Source organism: Aulonocara stuartgranti (assembly GCF_965226115.1).
Source record: "Aulonocara stuartgranti genome assembly, chromosome: 9".
Lineage (NCBI taxonomy): Eukaryota > Metazoa > Chordata > Actinopteri > Cichliformes > Cichlidae > Aulonocara > Aulonocara stuartgranti.
This window is the reverse complement of record NC_138960.1, coordinates 31,965,371-31,988,257: the sequence shown is the minus strand read 5'-3', so window position 1 is coordinate 31,988,257 and position 22,887 is coordinate 31,965,371. Positions and strand designations below refer to the sequence as shown.

The following is a 22,887-nucleotide window of genomic DNA, read 5'->3' as shown; positions in this document are numbered from 1 at the left end:
GTGTAAGGTGTCTTACTTGAGGATCATGGTCATCGTCTCTTTCCGGTCTTTTCCTTGAAACGGCAGCGTTCCCGTCAGCATCTCAAACTGTGAGAGAACAGGACACCATCACGCTTATTAATTAATGAGGTTTTAGGACAGATCTGATATAACAATGTGCAATATGATCAGAAAACAGGAAGCTTAAGATACTTTTATACTTAATAGTCCTCAAGTTCTGTTGACATTTTACTGATAAAACATCCAGCATACGGCTCAAAATAAAGAATAACCACTGAAAATCAGTTTGATTATGTGCGCCTGTGTGTATTCGTTAATCTAAGAGTCACGCCCTCCTCTTTGTCTCATGGTCTGTTCCTGTGAACACAGCCCATGTTTTCTCACCTCTTTGGCCTCAGGATCAGCAAAAAACTCACTTTCTGCATCCAGTACATATACAGTTAGGTTTTTGTTACCTGTTTATTGAAACTTAGTTTTATTGTGGACATGAGTATAATGTGTAGACTCAACTTTCATTTCAGAGTGTCCACATTCAACCTGGATGAAGGTTTAGGAGTTTCAACTCCTTAACATGTGCCACCCTGTTTTTAAAGGGGCCAAAAGTAATTGGACACTTCACTCAAAGGCTATTTCATGGGCAGGTGTGGGCAATTCCTTCGTTATGTCATTTCAATTAAGCAGATAAAAGGCCTGGAGTTGATTTGAGGTGTGGTGCTTGCATTTGGAAGATTTTGCTATGAACAGACAACATGTGGTCAAGCCATCCTTAAGCTGCGAAGGCAGAAAAAACTCATCTGAGAAATTGCTACAATATCAAAATCTACAAAGAAAGAAAGCACTGGTGCACTCGACAGCGCAAAAAGAGCTGGTGGAGGACAGTGGTGGATGATCGCAGAATCGTTTCCATGGTGAAGAGAAACTCCTCCTCCGTCTACAGGTGCAAGCCACTCACAACCTCAGGAACACAAAAGCCAGATTGTACCTTCTACTAGCATACCACATCATCTGCACTGTGAAGGCTCTGACTTGCATGGCTGCCAGCGTCACTGGGACACTGGTGTTCATTGATGATGTGACACAGGACAGAAGAGGCATACTGTCTGCTCACATCCAGGAAACCCAGCATCTGGTGATGTCCATGAGTCCAACACGTCAGGCTGTCATTACCAGCAAAGGGTTTTCAACCAAGTATTAGAAATGAACATTTCGTTTTCAGTTCTTTAACTCGTCCATTTACTTTGCATTATAAATTCTTTAATATATTATAAATGAAATCTTTTTCTTCAGCCCGCTGAAGTAAAGCTGGAAGTCTGAACTTTAACCGATTCGTTTAATTTAAAATTCATTGTGTTTAAGTACAGAACCAAAGTTAGAAAAAAATCGTCTCTTTACAAATATCTGTGGAAACATCAACGTATCTACCCGACCGAGCTGACATCATCTGGTATCGACATTTATAATGGCATATAATAAATAAATGACAACTACAGACGTAAAGAAGAGAGAAACATCCTTCAGCCATCTTATGAGTGTTGTGGTGCACAGTTTGTCCACCAGGGGGCACTCTGCAGCTTCCCTGCCACAAACTACAACCACCTGACCTCCTGGGATCAAACTTGCTCGTTGGCTTGTTAAAGCTGTGAACTATTGTCCGATATATCACTATAGTAAATCTTAAATATCTTATCGGTTCTAAAGTTGCTGTGTTTTATACTTAAGCTGCGTGTGGTAACCCAAAGAAAAGAAGCCGCAGAAACGAGCTTCCTCTGTGGGGGGTCTGGGTTAAGACTGCCTGAGGAGCTCCGACATCCTTCATGTCAAAAGGACCCAGCTGAGGTGGTTTGTGCATCTGATAAGGATGCCTTCTGGACGCCTTCCTTTTGAGGTTTTTCAAGCTTGCCTAACTGAGAGGAGGCCCCAAAGCAGACCCAGACATGCCAGAGAGAACAAATCTCTCAGCTGGCTTCAGAAAGCCTCAGTGTCCCTCTGAGAAGAGCCAGGAAAAGAAGCCAGGGAGCAGGAGCTTCTCTGCTGTAACTGATAAGTGGCAGAAAACAGATGGATGGATGTTTACCTCCTCATAAATGTCGGGGCTTTTGAGCTGTACTAACACAAATTTAAATGTAATTTGTGACTTTTTGTGCAACAATGTTTACGTGGGAACCACGGAGGATTTAAAAATGTTATCAGCTTGCAAACAGCTCCAAATAATTTGAGCTGCCAGGAGAAAACCTCATTACAGCTCACCTGAGACCGCAGGACTGCTGATACGACACAATGAGTGCGATAAGATTTATTGCAATCGGATTATTTGGGACTCTCACCATGAGAACGCCGTACGACCACCAGTCGGCGCTGTGCGTGTGTCCTCGCCTGTTCACCACCTCTGGAGCCATGTACTCCACCGTGCCGCAGAAAGAGTAGGCCTTGTTCTCGTGGTCTATCGACTCCTTGCTGAGGCCGAAGTCTGAGCACACAAACGCACACACATGTACAAAGATGAGTGCCAGCTTTGCATGATAAAAACACAGAGAAAGCAGCAGTAAGTATCTGAGCACAGCGGCAGGGGTACGCATGAGGAAACAGAAAAAGGTGTAAGGTTACGCACCGGTCAGCTTGATGTGTCCCTCCTCATCGAGCAGGATGCTGAAACAACAGAAGACTGTTTCAAATGCTGCATTACTCAGTGTGATTGTGCACTTACAGCCTTCATGTCATGACTGAGCTTTCACAGGCAAGATTCTGGAGACCAGACTTAAAGATTTGTGGGGCAGACAGCAGCTCCCCATAATGGCACGTCATTAAATTATAGCATGGAGGCTTGTTTGAAAGCAGGGACGTCAAACTCACTTCACATCGTGGGCACACGCACAGCCTTCATGTTCGTGTAAAGAAGTTTAATTACACAAGTATTCCCTGAGATTTGTAAAAAAGAACTTCCAACATTATGCCTCAGTTTTTCTACATGATGAAGAAATGAAAGAAACCTGCCAGCACGACACTTTGGGCTGACATTGTAAGAAAGAACGTGTACCCTGCAGAGAAGGTAACTCGGATTTAACAGTTTTTCTTCTTTGTTTTGAACAAACAGTAGCAGAGTTACAGTCATGTAAAGAGGCAAGCCTGCCAAACTATGGTACATAATGGGTTAATGACTCTGGTATGACTGGCCATGGGAGGTGGAGGTCGTATCAGCAGGAAAAGCTGTAAAACGTATGAAGCTACAGTTCAAAGTCCAACATTTATGCCCCACGTTCACATTTTCCAAAGCCGTCCACTGGGCCGCACTGGAGTCTTTGTTGGGCCGATTCTGGCCCCCGGGCCTTATGTTTGACACCCCTGGTTAAAGGACTATTCCTGCTAACTTTGCACTTTCCCTGACCTCTGCTGTGATGGTTCACCTTCATCACCTCTCCGTTAGACTTCTGTAGCTCTGATGGTCCAGCTGCACTCTCTCTGACTCACAGGCTCAGCTGCCCGACAAAGTAAACACAAGACGTCGCTGCAGTCTGAGCTCAACTGCACTGCCATTTAAAAGTTTTACTACTTGTGTTTAAAGCCCTGCGTCAGGATCTCCAGCTCTCTGCGATCAGCTCACAGCCCCTAACCTGAAGACCAAAGGTGAGCAGGCGTTTCTGTTATTGCCTCCAAATAACAGAACAGCTGACAGTCTTAAAATCGATTCTGTTGCATTTCTCTGCCTCCACAGACGGGGCCAACTCTAGTCGTTTTAAATGTGCTGTTTAAATAAAACAGAGTTGACTTGAACGTAAACACAGACATTAGTGGCCTGGAAAAGCCATTTTGCTAACTGCATTAGAGATCTCCACGAGGGAAACCTGGCAGCTGACCTAATCGTCCTGCCGGGACGCTGCACGCTGCTTTGTTTACATGCATGAGGCTGTGTGTGTGTGTGTGTGTGTGTGTGTGTGTGCATACTTCTCAGGTTTGAGGTCTCTGTAAATGATGCCGAGCCCGTGGAGGTGATCGAGGGCCAGCGCGAGCTCCGCCAGGTAGAACTTCACGTCTTCCTCTGTGAACATTACCTGAAACACAGGTGTGTTTTTTTAATCACTGCAGGTCCAGATTTGACCATGTAGCCTTAAACAGCAGCAGTCATGCTGTAAGTGCAGGACAAATGAAAAGCCTGAGTCTTTTCTTCTTCAGCTTGCTTTTTTTAATTTCTTATTCGGACTTTTTAGGGTTTAGTTTATTCTATCATATATGTATCTATCGGCTCCAGCACACATTCGACCCGATTTGAATAGTTGGTTAAGAAAATGGATGGATGGGCTTATTTTTCAGCAGCTGACAGCTCAGACGGGTGCAGGACCACCATGCACTGATTTAAATAGCGATTAGAAATGCTGGGCACTTTCTATACCCGCTGTTTGTGTTGGTTTAAACTGCTGTTACCTCCTTAGAGAGACGAGTGAAGAGGTCGCCTCCTCGGAGAAAATCCAGGATCAGGTAGAGCTTCCCCTCCGTCTGAAATGCTGGAGGTCGAAAGCAAACTGAGTTAGTATTTAAAAAGCTCAAAGACGAGCTCCGATTGGCCGGTGACTCCTCTTCACAGAGCTCTGCTATTGGCTGACTCACCGTAGTGCAGTTTGACGATGAAGGGATGGTTGACCTCCACCAGGATGTCTCTCTCCATCTTCGTCCTGACCCGGTCACGCACTGGAAACGCACACAGAGCAGAAAACACAGAATCAGCAGATCAATCGCGGCCTCCGTTGTTCGGTTTCTGTTTTGGCTGCAAAGGAGTAACTGGGTCACGGAGAAGAGTGAAGAAAATATGCAGCACGAAAGAGAAAAATAAGAAGGGGAAAGAGAAATGAGTAAGAAAGAAGAGGATGCTAAACAAAGGAGCAGCAGATGGCGTCTGACTTGAGTCAAAGCTCATTTAAAGAACTTATTTCGGTTCTCTCTCTCTGCACATTAGCTTCCTAAATTAATTTTTAAATGGAGCTAAATTAACTTAGAAATGAATAAAAGGATAAAAAGTGCTGAGCGTTAACGTTTAATGTGTTTAAGTGACTTTTCAAGGCACAACTTTTACTTTGAAGGCAAGAGTCGTCTGCAGCTCTCTGAAGGAGTTTTTCCTTCCTACTGTCACCAGGTGAGTTTTCTCTGTTATATTGTGTTTATCTTATAATACAAAGCACCTCGTGGAGACTGTTGTTGTGATTTGATGCTATATAAATAAACTTTAGCTGAATCTTCCATACAAAGTACAGACTGTGCCGATCTGCCAGCAACCAAAGCGAACTTTGCAACCAATCTCGGTCTCCAGGCGTAACCAGCCAGCTACAAGAACTGTTTTGATATCTAAGCATATTTGTTCCCTTCATTACATCTGTGCGGGAGTGAATTTACTCATCGCTCTAAAATGCAGTGAATGCAACCTGCCGGGCGACCTACTCATTTGTGTGTTTTTATTTTGATGGAGCCGCACTCCCCCGGAGGCGGAAGCGCCGACCGGAAGTAGCTCCGCTCTGAGTTTTCTCCACACCGGCGATTAATCAACACACCAGCTGCGGTGAATTATTACTGTCTGACGCCGATGTATTTAACGCTGTGACCAGGCTTCAGTCAGCGCTGGATCATTAGACAGTTTAGATGGTGTGTTGTTTCTAATCTCGGAAAGCTTCTCACTCTTTTTTGTCTTTCGCACCAGGAAGTGGAGAGGAAAACACGGGAGCTGAATCACGAGCGGGGAATGAATGCACGGAGTGTCGCCTGCCTTCACATCGCCAAACTGCACTTTTCGGGAGCCGGGAGAATTCACCACGGGGCGCCGCGGCCAAAGGACTCCACACTGAACTGTTATTATTTTGCACTGTAAACAAATTCACTGTCTCTTTCTGATTTCAAGTCCGCTCCATCCACACTCCATGACAGTTTTATTGCCTTTTGGAGCATTTTGAGACAAAGTGGTGGGCGTGGCCATCTTTTATATACAAACACAGTCCGTGGTGTTGTTGCTGGTTTTAGTGTTTAATGGCTCTGCTGTTTCTACCTTTCAGTGTGGCTTTCTTCAACACCTTCATGGCGTACAGCTGACCAGCGTCCGGTCCTGTCATCTTCCTCACCAGAAACACCTACACACACACACACACACACACACACACACACACACACACACACACACACACACACAGAGAAATAATAATAAATCATCTTTACTGATTAAATGTAAGTGCTGGATGTCGTTATGCACACTGTGAGTATCGTTTGTTTCTGTGTGAGGATGAGAGTTTGTTTGGGTTGTTCCCATTATCCAGGTCGCACTCATGAAGATTAACATAAACACACACACACACTCGCAGCCCAAGCAGGAGGCTAATTGCTCTTTCATAAAGACGATGATACTGAGTGCGAGAGTGAAGGGCCCTCAGCCTGCCATCACCATAGCAACTCACTCTCAAACACTGGCACGAGGGAAACGTTACAGGAGAATTGAGTGGAAGTAAAACTGACACTTTACCCCCCCGCCCCGCCCACACACACAATGATAAGTCCATGAAAACACACACATACGCACCTTTCCAAACGAGCCCTGTCCCAGGACTTTGCGCAGCTCGAACTGCCGAGGGTCGGCCTTTTCCGACCCTTCCTTCACGTGGTGAGTGATGCTGATCTCCTTAATCGGGACGTCATCCTGAAACACACACACGGATTGAAGTTCGGTATAATTACTAAGGTCTGAAGAGGTCAGAGGTCAGTAATTCTTGGCTGTAAGTTAAACAGCTCTAAAAATACTCCATTTCTACCAAATAGCAGCCAAAAAGCTGCAAAATGAAAACTGCAGTTCCTCTAGTGGCCACTTGAGGCTCCAAACCTGAGTCAGTCTCCATAGGCTCCCATGTTGAAATGTCCAAATTTACAGCAGAAATAAACATGTTTACAGTTGGATAGATTAACTGCTTTGGTCTCGATGAGTTTATTTATAACTCAACTATCTGGACACTGGCATTGGAGCTGAGGCTATTTTGACTGCATCCCAGCAGGGGCAGCTTTAGGGGACGGTTGTCTGCTCTGCATCACCTCCAACTAATCGAGGTCAATAAGCCGGGGCCTTTCAACTGTTTGGTGCCTTTTGGAGCACTTTTAAAGCATCATCTGACATATGATATGGATTACTGAGCTTTACAGGCCATCCGAGATGTTTATCTTCCAGTTTTGGTAAGTGAAGTTCTGCTATTTTAATAGCTTGTTCCGTAGCACGCTTCAGGTTATTGATGGATGTGCAGACCGACGTCCATAAACATTTCTGGCAGCGGAAAAAGTCCTAAAGTAAACATCCATTAATACACGGAGGTGACTTTGCATTTATCCTCTACTCAAAATTCAGCCATTACAGGAGGCAGGAGATCAATTTCTGCACCCACTTTAGCTTTAATAGACCATGATGCATTGCAGCCGCTGAGATACAGCACAGAGTGCAGCCTGAGTAAGTTTGTTTTTGTGTGAAAATCACGAAGAAGGCTTTAATTTTGTTTTAATTTTCACAATAAAAGCCTCAGACGTGTAAACAGTGTGACTGAATATAACAGCTTTTAATATTAAATAAATGCAAATCTTTTGTTCGTATATTTGTACTAAACAGAAAAACTAAAACGCAGAATCCTCACTGCATTCACAGGAATCAGGAGGGTGAGTAGGAGCCAGGTGCTGCTAATCAAATGCATTGAATAACTGATCACCATCACTGCGAGCAGCTCTATGAAAGCAGGAGTTTGCAGGTGTGAAGCATTCAGATATACTTTGAGAAGCCACAGTTGCTGCCCATCTGGCTGCTAAGGGAAGCCTGCTAACAATCTGAAGTCCGTCACTCTACAGTGAGAAGAGCAAAACATTCAAAACACGCTGCCAATCTGGGAGCGGACGTCCCAGCAAATTCACCCCAAGGACAAGATCGTGCAATACTCGTCAGACTCTACAGATCTCAGTTAAGTGTTAGAGTTCATCCCAGCAGAAAGGCTCCCGTCTCTACAAAGAACATGGCAGCACAGCTGAGGTTTGCAAAGCTGCATCTGAAGAAATCAAAAGACTTGTGGAACAAAGTGGTTTGGACAGACGAGAACAAACACATCATAGCAGCTGTCAGCACAGCGGTGGAGGGCTGATGGTTTGGGCTTGTTCTGCAGACACTGAGTTGACCGTGAACTCCACTGAACTCTATTCTGGAGTCGAATGTGAGGCCACGTGTCTCACAGCTAAAGCTTGAGGAGAATGAGGACAGCAGCAAATCTACGGCAGCAGAGCCCAGTCAAAGTCCAGACCTCAGCCCGACTGAAACGCTGCGGTGGGACTTTAAGACAGCTGTGAGTAAACAAGTGTTCACAAACTTCACTGAACTGTGGGCCAAAATTCCTCCACAACAATGTGTGAGGTTGACAAAGTCACACAGAAAACGATTACTTCAAGTTGTTGCCACTAAAGGCGGTCCAACTGTGGGGTGTGCTCAGTTTTCACACACCGCTTCTGGATTTTAGCTCTATTTTTAATTAATCATTTAGATAACTTTACAAGCTGTTAACGACCAGATGATGTTTTTGTATTATGTCCTGATACATGAAACCCGAGATTTGAAAGAGGATGCACTTCCTCTTTCTCATGACTGCATATGCGAACCACTTGTGGTAATGTGCTCGGTCGCCTCCATAACAGCCTCTTTCAAACCCCGTCTGAGGCAATTTTCTACACTTTACTTACTTCTGATCAAACACTGATATCCTGAGAGCCCGCCGCCTGGCCTTGGTTCATTCAAACACATCCAGGAAACACCCCTGTGCAGCAGCACCAATCAGGCACTGACAGACCTCATGTCTCTGCTACACTGACACTATCAGTGGAACAAGTTCTGACTTGTTTTTTCTGAGTTTTATTTTGAAAGGATTTCTGGGAAAAGAAGGGTCGGGGATTAAAAACACAACAGCTCCCATCAGAGTTCCCTTTCGTCCCGGCTCCTTCACATCTCCCTGAATCACAGAACAGGTTGAGCAGGCTTCCTGAGCGTTCGTCATCCTCGCAGCAGGACATGACAACACACACACAGACACACAGAGTTGTCGTGGAGCCACCCCCGATACCTGCTTCCCGCTGTAGCTGGATGACTAACGTTGCCTCACTGCATGTCTGTTTGTGCTCAGCGCCATCATCCATCCTTCAGCCTTCGTCTCCTCCTGAAGAGCCCGCCCTTCCTCGGGATACTCATGCAGTAAACCGGACAACAGGTAAACAATCCCGCCCCGCATTTCCAACCTCTTTCCACTTTCCCATCATCCTCCCTGCTCTGCTCTGTGCTCCATCCTCTTTATTTCCACCCACCTCCTCCTGCTCCTCATACCTGCAGCTCCCAGGTGGGTGACCTGCTCGCTGCGGGGTGTCCCAGTGCATTATGGATCCTGTAGTCCCGGCTGCGGATCAGGCTCTGCGGTGCTAACATTGCTCCCGAGCATCGACTGGAGCCGGCGCCGGCTTCTGCTCGTCCCTGACACTTCCTCCTCTGCCTCTCCCTCTCTGCGCCTACCTCTCTCTCCCTCTGAGAAATCCTCGCCTCGCTCCCTCCCTACTTTCCTCCCTCGTTCCCTCTGATTCTCTCGCCTTTTCTATCTTTATTTGAACCGTTCTCACCTCTCTTCCCCGGATCACACCTCTCCCTCTCTCCTCTCTGCCTCTTTCTCATCGGAAAGTCACACGCTGGAGTCGGGAGGGACGTGTAATAGACGTGGAAAAAGTAATCAGATGCTCTACTTGAGTAAAAGTACCATATAAGATGTATTACTGCCTTTCACTGAGGACTTTAGAGATCTCTTCAGTGCCTGAAATGTGTCCAAAACAAGTAATGAAACGTAACAAGTACTAAAGCTGTGAGCCTCAGCTTGGATATTTTTCTATGAATAAAATGCTTCTTTCAAACATATCAAAGGTTCAATCATTAAAGAGGACATGGGCCTGGACAGCAGCACATAAAGCTATGGAGTGACTCCTTAAATGATCCATAAAAACACAAGTTACTGCCTCATGTAAAGCCCGACTCTTTGCCAGGCATAATCTTTCAGTTTTCTCCCTGGACAGCGCTCGTACAGGCAGCAACCTTCACGCTCGCCGTCACCCGTGAGTCACTTAAACACCGCTTTTCATGGCTAATCCTCGTTAGTCAGAGGCTCTCGCCGTCTGTTTTTCAACACGTGGTTGTGTAAACAGTGAATCTTTTTGAGGACGACCAGCACGCTGCTTTCCAGCGCTGGTATTTAAACTCTCCCTGCACACAGAAACCACCGCTGCAGCGGCTGATGCGCTCGCATCCTCTGCCATCTTTATGATTTCTTCGGGCTCTTATTTAACAGGAAGCTGTGGTTCACTGTGCACTCACCTTTATTTACACTGACATTATTTTATTTGCATAACTTTATGGCTCAAACTTGGTATGAGGCATAAAAGCACAGCTGATTAGCACAGTTACATTTTATGGTCAAATACACACATTTGGATACGATCACCAGCCGAAGTGTTTTTTGTGTTTTTTCTTGAGCCTAAACAAGCAGCTGTGAGAGAAACAGGATGTGAATTACTCCAACCTGCCTGCTGATCCACTCATTACCTTTCAGCATCCCAACTTTCCTTTACTTCTATCACTGCTTCAAAGCTTAACCCTGCCTGACCGTGGCTTTAGCTCAGCTCACGTCTTCTTTCTTACTTCCATATTTCCAGTTTAATCACAATTAAACTTCCAGTTTCCTAAAAGTATAAGTAAGTATCTTTTTTTTATCATAACCATGTCTGTCATATGTGAGCATCATTACTTTCAACTTCAAAATATCCTTTGAAATAATTTATATATAACTTCTTTTTAATATTTTTATCAACGCAACAAAAATTGTTAGTTTTACTAAAATGTTGTTACATTAGCTGCCTCATTAACTGTTTTCCTTAAAGTGGGCTTTTATTTAGTCACACATAAAATATATTTTGGTTTATGAAATATAACTATATTAACTATATTTTAACTATACAAGGACCAGTCGTGCTTATATGAGGGTGATTATTCTGAAACAGGAAAAAAAGAGAAAAAGTTTAACAGCTAGTTCAGAGTCAAATATTATTCAGCTCTTCGCGCTAACTTCACAGCGCTCTATGTAAATGAGACCAAACATCCAGACTGAGGCTGAGAGCTGCAAACAGCTGATAAACGCACAAAAACAATTTGGACACTGCTGACTGACGAAAATAGACGGAGAAAAACTGACGGGTTTCGCATTGTTGACGTTTTGAATATATGTGTGTGTGTGTGTGTGTGTGTGTGTGTGTGTGTGTGTGTGTGTGTGTGTGTGTGAGTCAGAACGCAGATGGAGGATCAGAGCTGCAGCGACAGGATGCTCATGTAGCACCTCTTAATCACAGGATTAAAACTGCAAACCCTGCACCTGTGCACCAAGCACACAGACACAGACACACAGACACACACAGATATAAATAACACACAGGTATACGCACACCTGCATGCCCCCACACATGTTAAATGCTTCTTTTACCTGTTATTATCCTCATTATCTTATATTTACTTCTTATATATAAAAACACACTGATGGTTTTTCCAACTTCCCTCTGCTGTTACGGTTCATTTCTGCGCGTGCACACACACACACACACATACACACACACGAGCAGCTAAACACCGAAGAAACCCTGCTGATCAATGACTGAACTAATTACCGGTGATCTGATCTGCTCATGTTCAGCTCCACACTCTTATTCTTGGACTCTACTAGAGAGGCCTTGCGTGATTTATCTGATAATGAACTCATCCTCCGTCTGAAGCAAGCTCCTCCCTGTTTAACCCAACTTTCTTCTGATTGGCCCTTCACAATCCAGGTGCATGAACGACAGGTGGGTGGGGCTTCTGACCACCACAGACATTAAACTGGCACAAAAACATGCATTAAAGAGTTTTTGTAACTATCCTCTGCAGAATTTAGCTAAAACTTCCACCACCAGGGGGCAGTGTTTTACCTGTCGCTGGTCTTTTTGTGGTTTTTCCAGCTTCCAGACAATGCTTTACCTTTTTTCCAGACCTTCATTCAAAATAAAAATGTTTAAAACTTTAACACTAAATAAAGGTTATGGTGACTCGCTGCAACCTCTTATGGAACAAATTGGTATTACACTAAAGTACGACTTCGCCTACTTCAGTTTCAGTTTCAGACTCGTTTTTTGTTTTGTTTTTTAACACTCACAGGATTATAGAGCTGGGCAATATTTGGATTGTATCCTCAATAATCACTTTTGGTTTCCCAGGTTATGAATGCATTTACTCTTCTGCATTTTGCTGTTACAGTGTAATAAATTAAGTGCATTTCCTTTTCCCTAAAAGTTCAAACTCATAGTGTTTAGGTCAAGCCAAGATTAAGGTGGCCCCGAGAGGTCAAATGCACTGCAGCCTAAATAAACACGAGCAAATGCACACAAAACACACCAGACGTGATTAGGGAAGACAATAACATGACCCAACAGCTGTGGAAGCAACAGAAACCCAACTATTCAAAGGATTGTTTTTAGAAAAGAAGCAGAGGATTTGTTGGCACGGTGAGGGAGAAACAAAATGTAATGTCATTTGTGTTTTAATTGCACGATTCATGTGTTTTGCGAGCTTCTGTAATGTTTTCCTTGTTACTGGTGATTTCTTAGGTTGCAGTGTTTGACCTCTCAGGGCCACCGTACAAGAGGACTAAAAGAAACTCTTCAGTCTACAAAGTTCATCTAGAGGAGGAAACACTCAAAGTTGTCACAAAGTCCACCATCTATTGCCTGTCAGCTTAGCTTTTCTGTTGCTTACTTCATCGGCGCTGCGCCCTGCCCATCAGACTTCCTGTGGTGCAGGCATTAGCAGGGATTAGAGGATGGATTTTTATTGTAAAAAACACAAACAAGTGCCTCCCTCCCTACCATATGAACTTGTGTCCTTTTTTATTTCTAAGCTAATTTTTCTTTTAAATTCTATTTAAAGTTAAAGAAACACAAAGAATCCATCCCTGAGCATCAGTGTGGAGCTCTACCGTAACATCCTGAGCCATCCAAGGCAGAAGATTTAGAGGAAACGAGCTAAACTGGGCCATCTTGTATCAGCACAGACACGAGAGGGAACAGTTTGGCTCTCTGTCCTCCACCCTGGAGCACATCGTCGGGGCCGAGTGGGATTTCCAGTGGCTAGAAGTTAAATCAGGAAAGGTTTTTGAGTTTTTACAGCGTAACACTTTGTGTTAGAATATGTGAGTCTATATCAAGATTGCTTTAAATTGTTTACCAGCATTTTCAAGTTGCATTAAAGTGAAAACTGTTATTTGTCAAGACAATTTGTAGAAAAACTCAAATGTCAAAACTGACGGAGCAGAGAGGAGATCCTGACTTTCTGCCCTGACGAAATGCCACTCGGTGTAGCTCAGCTGTTTTCTCGGCCACAGGAGACCTTATAAAACCATTTTACATGCATGTGTTAATTGGCATTTTGGCATTTCTACATTAAAGGTCAACACTCACAAGTACAACAAACCAAGTAAAACACTCTGCCGTTAACGTCAACAAATCAGAGTCTGTTGTCTCCTCTTGCCACTTTGTCCTTTCTTTATATTCATTAGGAAGCTTTTGAGTTAACGTCAGGTGTCCTTCCTGACCTCTGACCTCCTTCTGTGCTTGTTTCGGGCGTTGGGCTCTACAGCAAACACCACGTGACAAACCTGAACCTGACAACCGCAGCACGGTCTAAAGAAACGTTTTCTAAAATCTTAAAAAAATCATTTCAGGATTTAAAAGTTCTCTCATCCAGTCGTCCAGAAATATCCGCCGTGATGCGTTTACTGACACGCTTGAGTACCAAACCAAACAAACAGAAGCTCCTGTAAACAGGTTTGAGAAGCACAGCTGGCCACGACGCAGCGGAGCAGCCTCACATCATCTGTCTGCCGTCTGATCTAATTAAGAGGCCAGATTGAGTCGGTGTGATGCTGTTACACACTTCTGCAGCAGCAGACCTCGCCGGCGGACACATTACAGCCGCCAGATTAGATTAACATAAACTGAGCGCATGTTTCCAACCTCTGCTCCAACCGGGAAATCAACTCGAGCCGTACGTGCGACTGGCTTCAGGGAAACTTCCTCGTGCATTATGAATTAAAGTGTGCCACACTTGCTGATGCTGCAGATCACGGGGTCAGACATGACTGAGACGGTTTTTTGTAGCAAACAGAGCCTGCGATATTTTGTTGTATTGTTATATTTATGCAGCTTTAGGAAAACTAAGAAAAAGTACTGAAAATGTCTTGGCCAGATGTTCACTCTCCTCAATTTTCCCTTCACTGTGAAATTAAGCACTCTGTGTTTGTGCGTCAGTCTGCTCTTGACCTCTTGGCCACACCTCTTAATCTTTGAATTCAGCTGTTTTCAGTCCCGGTGCCACCCGTGTATAAAGTCAAACACCTCAGCGCAGTCTGAGTTTGTGAACATTTGAATGAGCTGTTCTAACAAACTCACTGAATTCAACTGTAACTGGATGCCACTGTTGCAACAAGCTCGTTTGTGAAATCTCTTCCTTCCTAAATATTGCACGATTAACTGTAAGATGTTGTTATTGCAAAGGCGAAGCACTTAGGAAGCACAACAACTGAGTAGTTTTTTGTCTTGATTATTAAGAATTTGTTACTATGTATTATATCTTACTTCACGTGGTAACAACCTTGATGCTTGACTAGCTTTGGACCAGGAAATCTGCTGATCCTGGCGCCTCTTTTATATTGTGTATAAGTAGTTTCATGGGATGCTTGATGCTTCAGTTTACAACCTAGCTTTCTCTTCTTCTATATGAAATATACTTTCTGTCTTCTACACTGACTCCTTCACTTATTTATTTACTGAGGATTTTACCAAAGCCAAAAACTGCAGTTCCTCTACTGTCCACTTGAGGCAGTCTCCAAAAATAGATCCTAAATGTCCAACTTTACAGTAGAGACATCCTGCTAAAACCAACCCAGCTAATTTCATCCTTTCAGAACTGTGCTGGGTTAAACTCTTCCAAACATGTTTTTTACTTCAATATTTGATATAATACACGCTGCTGCGCAGTCAGTTGTAGCACCAGCTTGTTGAAGAAGTCTGTGCTCGTGTGGTGAGTGAACATGAACTGTTCCACGCTGTTGTCCAAAAAACATGACAAAAACAACCCCGCGGCATTTTATGTGCAGTCTTTGATGTTGCTCATAATTCATTAAGACTGAAACACATCAGTAAGCTAAAGTTTCGCTCTCAAAACTGAGTCGTTGTTCTTTTTGATTACATAACCTGGACACAAACATAACTCCATACCAACGTTCAGTCACGCATGAAACACAAATACATTCAATTGAGATACTGTCTAAAAATAGCATCATCGTCGACCTTTGCAGGGGCAGACACTGTTGAACAGAGGAAAGCTGAAACGTATTCATTAGATCGACGACACTCTGACATGTTGTTGTGGAACAAATACCTTTGAAGCTGATGGTAGGACACGTCAGATTTTGAGAGGACGTAACCCGACTCCCCTGAAGCCTTAACAGCCCCCAACACAGACACACACACACACAGATACACAATGAATGAATTATTCTTGCCTACATATAAGTATATGTATAACAAATACACTTCAGTCTTGATTTTAAGGTCATCAAATTAACATTTTCTTCAGAATGAACAGTAAATCTGAACTGTGAAATATCACCACACCACCAGCTGATTTCACAAACACGCACGCCCACGCCGAGCTGGGACTCAGTCCTTTTGCTACCTGAGCTCAGAAAAGCAGGAAAACTCAAAATAAACCTCAGTTTCCACCAATTTTAGAGCCAAATATCCTCTGAAATCAAAGCTGTCAGCACTGTGAGGACCCCTTCAAATGTTCAAATGCATTGGATCGATATTACAGCTCCAGCTGCAGTATTTACTTCCTTGTCTTATTTATCACCTGCTGATGAGCACATTTTTACTGCCAGGAGGATGTAAGACGACTGTTTTATGCCTCGCATGCAGAGTAACTCACAGCCAGACTGGACAGCTTCGGTCCACAGCAGTCTAAAACCGTCCCTCCAGGTTTCTCCCAGCGGACACCGTTCTGGTTCGGTCTCAGGAGTTGTCGGAGCGACTTTAGCCGACTCCTCAGTGCTCTGATGAGGCCGCCGAGAGCGCTCACGCATGCCGGCTTGGCCTCGGTGGCGGCGGCGGCGCACTGTGTCATCACAAGCTGAACTGAACCGAGGAGCCGGGAGCTGCAGCAGCGATAACTTTGGACTCAGGCGGACAAACTAGTGTGTGTCTGTGAGTCAGTGTGAGGGGATACCCGGAGGAAGAGGAGGAAAAGGAGAGGAGGAGGAGAGATCCAAATCCAGAAGGGAACTGGGATCCCCCCTCCCGTCCCACTTCTCTCCAGTCCTCAACCAACACGCAGCTGTAACCTTCCACCCAGTGTTTCCACCAGGTGTCCTGGAGATCCCCACTCCCTCACATAACTCTCCAACCCACGACTAAATACCACAAGGAAGAAAACTCCCACATCTATTTTCTCACTCAGGCGTTCAGGGAAACATCCCACGTGCAGATTTCACTTAAAAATATCAATGAGTGCGATCTTTAAAGTGTCAGCTGAACATGCTGGAGTGTAAATATTTCATTTAAGACACAGATTCATTCATCTGCATGTTTATTCCTTCTCATGCTGACTCACACAGACCAGGAAGGTTGTTGCAAATACACAAGAAGAAGAAATCTATCAGAAAGGAATAATGTTCAGGGGTTTTCCCGCAAAGATACTTCTAATAAATAGACACACACCCAAAGGCCCATTGAGAGGCTGGAAACAGCCCGAAGCTGTTAATGTGCATACTGGTGATGTTATTGAAGTGAAACAATTCAGTTTAATTATTGCCAAACTATAATAGAAGTGCTTTTAACAGCTTTTTAAAGACTGTTTTAATAAGGTTGGGTTTGTGAACAAAGTGTGACACTGACAGGAGCAAAAACTGAAGTTCAAAATCCTAATCAGGGGCACGTTTAAGCCTGACAACACTGTGGAATCTTTTCTGTACAATTTCCAGGTTAAACAACATCATTCCTTGAAAAGTTGTGCAACAGTGTGCAACTGCCTTTTAGGTATGTTTCTTCCCAAAGGAGAGGCGTGGCAGAGCTGATTCCCTGTCAGCAGCTTTGTACGCTGAATATTTTTAATGCCTGTATTTGTGTTTAGCATACCTGTATGGCTCCTTTATCTGTGACACATAAAAAAAGTTCAGATGTCATTAATTATGGCTCCTTTCTGTCACTAAGTATCTGCCTCGAGGCCTCTACAGCTGCAGATCTTCCTGCTCCAGCTCTGTTAGCCGTAGTTTGCTGCACAACATCACAATCTAATGATTACAAGTGGAACATTTTTAGATAATTAAATGTTAAATAATGCTAAAAAGCATACGTATACAGAATTTAACTACACTTTCCTTAAAAGAACAAAACAAAACAAAACTGTGTAAATGCAGGAATAAAGGCCTGGAGGCAGAACTGAGAAGAATCAGTATGTTTGAGTAACATAACCTGGTGTTTAACACGTCAGTGCATGTTACCAAAAAAATGCTTTGATCCAGATGTGTGCTGAGAAATGTGACGAGATGAAGACCTTAACAGCTGTGAATATGTGGTGGAAAGACACCTCTATGAGACAAAGGATACTTCAGCAATTTATGCTCACGTGTACTAGAAGGACAACAGTGAAACAACCCAAAAAGCAACACCTGGTTTATTCTGTAGGACTGGTTTTTTGGGTAGGGTCAGTGTCACTACTGGTAGCATGAGGTGATAGCATGCAGAGGTAACACAGGTAGTCCAACTCTTCCAGGATGGCACATCACACATCCCACACTGAAGGTTTGGTGTGTCTCCCAGGACAGTCTCACTGCTGTGAGGGGTGGGCCTGACGTCGTCTAATGGGCCTTGTGTTCACTCCATGGCACCATTGGACCTGAGCACATGTGACACACGTGAAAGGGTCTGGAGAACGAATGGAGATCGTTATGCTGCCTGTAACATTGTTCACCATGAGTGGTCTGAAGATGGGTGAGTAATGATCCGGTGAGGCACATACACAGAGGGCCGCACAGACTTCTACAGGCCAGGCATCGGCACTTTGGAGCCTCCTTGGATCCTCTGTCCCACTGGTCTGGTGCAGTGGGTCCTGGGTTCCTCCTGGTGCACAATAACGCTCCAGGAGGATGAAATTACAGCAAAGTGGACAAACCTAAATGTTTTCACTTTGAATTCAGCCCTCTGTAGGCTGATCGCTTTCATTTCCATCAAACAATGTGGCGTCCTTTCATTCCTAACACATTACCCAGTTCATATCAGTAGAGACTGATTTCATTCCAGTTGCGATCTGTGTATGACTGTATTAGGCTGTAAACCTACAGTATCTAGTGTCTTTATTGTGCTGATACAATAGCTCGTATTCAGCCAGTGCCAATATGCACATTTTCCTCATTTTCACAACTCTGTTCATTTGTGCACAGATTCAATCGGCACACCAGTGCTGAAGGTAAACAACAAGACGCAATGATGCAGGCTTCATGGCGATTCAAGTCAGAATTATAATAATCCAGATAAAATCAGGTGCAAATGCACAAAGTGCTCGTCGGTGGTCAGAATGCGACTTACAGGATCGAGAAGTAGAAGCGGCGCAGACAAACCTAAAGTGGAACAGCTGATGCAGACAGCACACCGATACAAGCACGTCCTTTTCTATGCAACAGTCACACACAAGCTGATGGACGCACTGAGGTCAACTCGGGGTATCTTGCCCTAGACTAGAAGAACTGAGACCCCGACCTTCAGAGTCGACTCACTCGGGCTCCTGAGCCACAGTCACCCCTGCTTTGAAAGGAGGGCGACGTGTGAAAAATATAGAAAGTATTCACATTTTAGGAGTTTTCTAAAGTTCTGTGTGTCACAAATATTACTGCTCAAACATATTTTAAAAATATCTTGTATTTAGTCGTGTGGTCCGCCTCTTGCTCATGCAACAACCACACTGTGACACAGACGTGCATGCATAAAGTCAGGAGCTGACGCAGAGGCGACAGTGACGCAAATCAAACATCCACAAAACCCACAGCCAACCCGGTTCAGCTCCAGCACAGACACAATGTGGACGCTTCCCACCAAACATCCTCCACCTGTCGCAAACACCCCGCCCCCACTCGCGCAGACACAATGTGCACAATGCGAGCGTCACCCCCTGAAAGGACGGGTGACATTTCTTCGATTACCTCCACCTGTTGTCACCTCTCAGGCCCGTGCGCTCGTTTCCGCACAGACAGAAACCAGTGAGGCAAAACTCAAAGCAGACTGGGCTGAAAGCTAAAGAGTACCTGCATCAATACTAACACTCTGTCAACAGGATGCATGAACTAATAAACGTGTAGCAGCAGCAGGAAGTTCGGATACACCAACCAAACACTATGTGCCCAGCACCAACAGCAGACATGAGCAGATGGAGCTAAATAGTCAGATACTTCTGTCCAAGGATGACTAAACAAAAACCGGTGCAATCTCTTTAGTGCTTCACTATAGTAGATTTGTCTTTTATATTGTAAATCTGTGTTACAAAAGCTTTAAAATAGTGGTGGAGCAAATGATGAGCACTCCTTTAAACTGCAGGTGATGCTGAAATGATCAGAGAGGCAATAACAATGTCTACATGTGCACTTTTCCCCTGGTCTCCACCCGCTTCAGGCTATAAGTTGTTGTGATGTATCCAACGCACTGATTTGAGCTTTAAACTTGGGAAAAATGTTCAGAAAGATCAGAAACTAAATAAATCGCGTTAAAAAAATCACAGGCTGGGGAGAGAGGGGTGAATGATTGAGCCTGAACTTCTGAAGGTGAATAGCATCATGTCAGAAGTCTTTTAAGCCATTTTTAATCACAAAAATAAAAGTTTTCACCAGTGGTAGGCTAAATATATACATAAGCTCGTCTAACAATTGTAGCCTGTGTCAAAATAATGACTCACAAACACAAAACTCCCCGATGATCAGACCCAAGCGGCGGGAAGGAAGGAAAGCGGGGATGCAATGCACATTTGAAAGTTTCGGCTCTGTCTGTTTAAGAAATAACTGAATGAGGCTTTTGCACAATTTCACATGACTGATCACACGAACGATCAGCCAGACACATTTTTGTCACAGACGTGAAACTGGTTCAGTTTTCCCACGACACCGATACTCAAAGCTGATGACATTTAAAGAAATTGTGCTGAACAAAAACAGATTTTTGCTTTCGACGGCGCCACTTTGAGCAGCTTTGGTTGCAGTTTCTCAGCTCTGAAAATTTCACCTGCTTATTTACTTACTTAACAAGTTATGAAAAGATAAAAATTGCACAATTTTGATCAGCCTGTGCAGTTCAAGGGCCTGAAACTTCATTCATAATAGTATGAAGGTTGCACTGCTTCAAGGTTCAAGGTTCAAGGTTCTTTATTTGTCACATGCATAGTTATACAAGTATAACACACAGTGAAATGTAGCCTCGACATGTGCAAAAATTGGGGGGGGGTAGAGGAAGAACATCATATATATATATATATATATATATATATATACATACATATAGTATATACACTGGGTGAATGTGCAGTAGTAGCAGCAAGCAGGTGAATTCTGTACATTAATATGAATAGATATCTGACTATTTTGCAGGATAGACAATATAAACATATTTAAAATTAAAGGAATTTGAAATGTACATTGTGCCTTGGTTTAGTGTCTGGAAGAGTCCTGTCTCAGTCAATTATAGATGATGTGAGAGGGCGGGTGTGTGTGTTTAGGGCACGGATGGCTTGGGGATAGAAGCTCCTCTTGAGTCTCTCTGTCCTTGCCCGGAAGATGCGGAACCTTCTACCAGATTGCAGAAGTTGGAACAGTTTGTTGCCAGGATGGGACGGGTCCTTCAGTATCTGCGCTGCTCTAGTCCGGCATCTCCTGGTGTAGGTGTCCTGAAGCGGGGGGAGAGCAATCCTGCAGCAGCGTTCTGCTGTACGGATCACTCTCTGGAGAGCTTTTTGGTCCTTCACACAGCTGTTCCCAAACCACGATGTCATGTTCTGTGTGAGGATGCTCTCCACAGCGCCTGTATAGAAAATCCTGAGGATCTTTGGAGAGACCCTGAACTTCCTCAGTTGTCGTAGGTGATACAGGCGCTGCCTAGCCTTTTTGGTCTGGACCTGAATGTGGGCAGCCCATGTCAGGTCTGAGGAGATGTGGACACCAAGATACTTGAAGGACTGCACCCTCTCCACTGGAGCTCCATTGATGATAATGGGCTTGTAGTCTCTGTGCTGACCCCTTCTGAAGTCCACCACCAGCTCCTTGGTCTTGCTGACGTTCAGCTGGAGGTGGTTGTCCTGGCACCACGATGCCAGATTCTTCACTTCATCCATGTAGGCCGCCTCATCGTTGTTGGAGATGGCACCCAACACCACTGTGTCGTCAGCAAACTTCACAATGGTGTTGGAGCCATGGGTGACCACACAGTCTGAAGTGTAGAGGGAGTAGAGCAGTGGCGAGAGGACACATCCCTGAGGTGCTCCTGTGTTGATGGTGATGCTGTTGGAGAAGCACCTGCCCACCCTCACCACCTGAGTTCTGCCAGTGAGGAAGTCCAACACCCATGCACACAGACGGCTGTTAAGTCCCAGATCCCTCAGCTTTGTGAACAGTCTGCAGGGCACTATTGTGTTAAACGCTGAACTGTAATCAACAAACAGCATTCTCACATAGTTACCCTGTTTCTTGTCCACGTGGCTGAGAGTGGTGTGTAGGACGTGGGCGATGGCATCCTCTGTGGATCCGATAAATCAAAGCTACTGCAGAGGAAATGAACCATTCTGATGGGGTCGGGGAAACATTTCCCAGCTTTAGCTGATTTAATGGGAAAAACTTCATATATGTCAACAATGTTTTACCTTAACTTCTATTAGTAGGTCCCCGTTTCTCAGTTTCACAAGCACGCGGGTTATTTTAGGCGCCTTTTGTCAACTTTTTATTTACATGCACTGCAGAGTTTGGCCTGGAAAAGGAGCTGGAAATCTTGGCTGTGTCTGAGTTTACTTTAACGGCGGATAGCGAGTGTCAGACAGCAAGAGGAAATGAGAGGAAACATTTCCAGCGTCACATGCATATCCCTTATTAACTGCGCTAATAAAAATAGATGCAAGTGGGACTCGAGTAATAATGCCAACCAGGCTGTTGTTATGTATTCCTTGTGTTTGTGTGTGTGTGTGTGTGTGTGTGTGTGTGTGTGTGTGAAGCTGCTTTAAATTCCTGTTGAACTAAAGCTTTTTCCACTGTTGCTCTCAGCGTGAGTAGCAGTGGGTAAAAGCATCAGCTAAACGCCTCAAATGTCAAAGTAGACGTATGTGTGTGTGTGTGTGTGTGTGTGTGTGTGTGTGTGTGTGTGTGTAAAGCCTCTCTCCATGGCAGCAGCTATCATGGATTGAGCGAGCGGGATTCCATTCCAGACAATCTGTGCCCTCTAAGCCCGTTACGCAATCAAATTAACAGGCCGGATGTCCACCGCGCACACACACATTTGGGATTTGTCAGGTTAGAGGCATCAAGTGCATTTCCGTCGGCCTTGCATCGAGTGACACACACGGACACACAGAGGCTCAGATCTGAGAGGCACCTGTCAAAGAGATCAAAGCGCGGGTTCAGCAGAAAAGCAGAAACGTTTAATGCAATCAAACGCTGCCTTTTAAAGCTCTGCCTGCGCGAGAGCTGAATATGAGACTTTATGAGCTTTGCAGTAAGTTTG

The 22,887-nt window shown here is 44.4% G+C and overlaps 1 protein-coding gene across 3 annotated transcripts in view; it reads right to left on the bottom strand.

Annotated features, from left to right (window-relative positions):
• rps6ka3b (ribosomal protein S6 kinase, polypeptide 3b) overlaps positions 1-22,887 on the bottom strand; it is a 66,239-nt gene that overhangs the window by 11,966 nt on the left and 31,386 nt on the right. For 2 of the 3 annotated variants that reach the window (XM_082546307.1, XM_082546308.1), the window contains 8 exons: positions 6,548-6,664; positions 6,023-6,104; positions 4,600-4,680; positions 4,417-4,496; positions 3,940-4,046; positions 2,609-2,646; positions 2,325-2,467; positions 17-87 (listed from right to left, as the gene is read on the bottom strand). In XM_082546307.1, the coding sequence (XP_082402433.1) occupies positions 17-87; positions 2,325-2,467; positions 2,609-2,646; positions 3,940-4,046; positions 4,417-4,496; positions 4,600-4,680; positions 6,023-6,104; positions 6,548-6,664 (719 nt within the window). Of the gene's footprint in view, positions 1-16; positions 88-2,324; positions 2,468-2,608; positions 2,647-3,939; positions 4,047-4,416; positions 4,497-4,599; positions 4,681-6,022; positions 6,105-6,547; positions 6,665-16,075; positions 16,319-22,887 lie in introns of those variants that run through there. The other variant, XM_082546306.1, reaches the window with a different exon arrangement.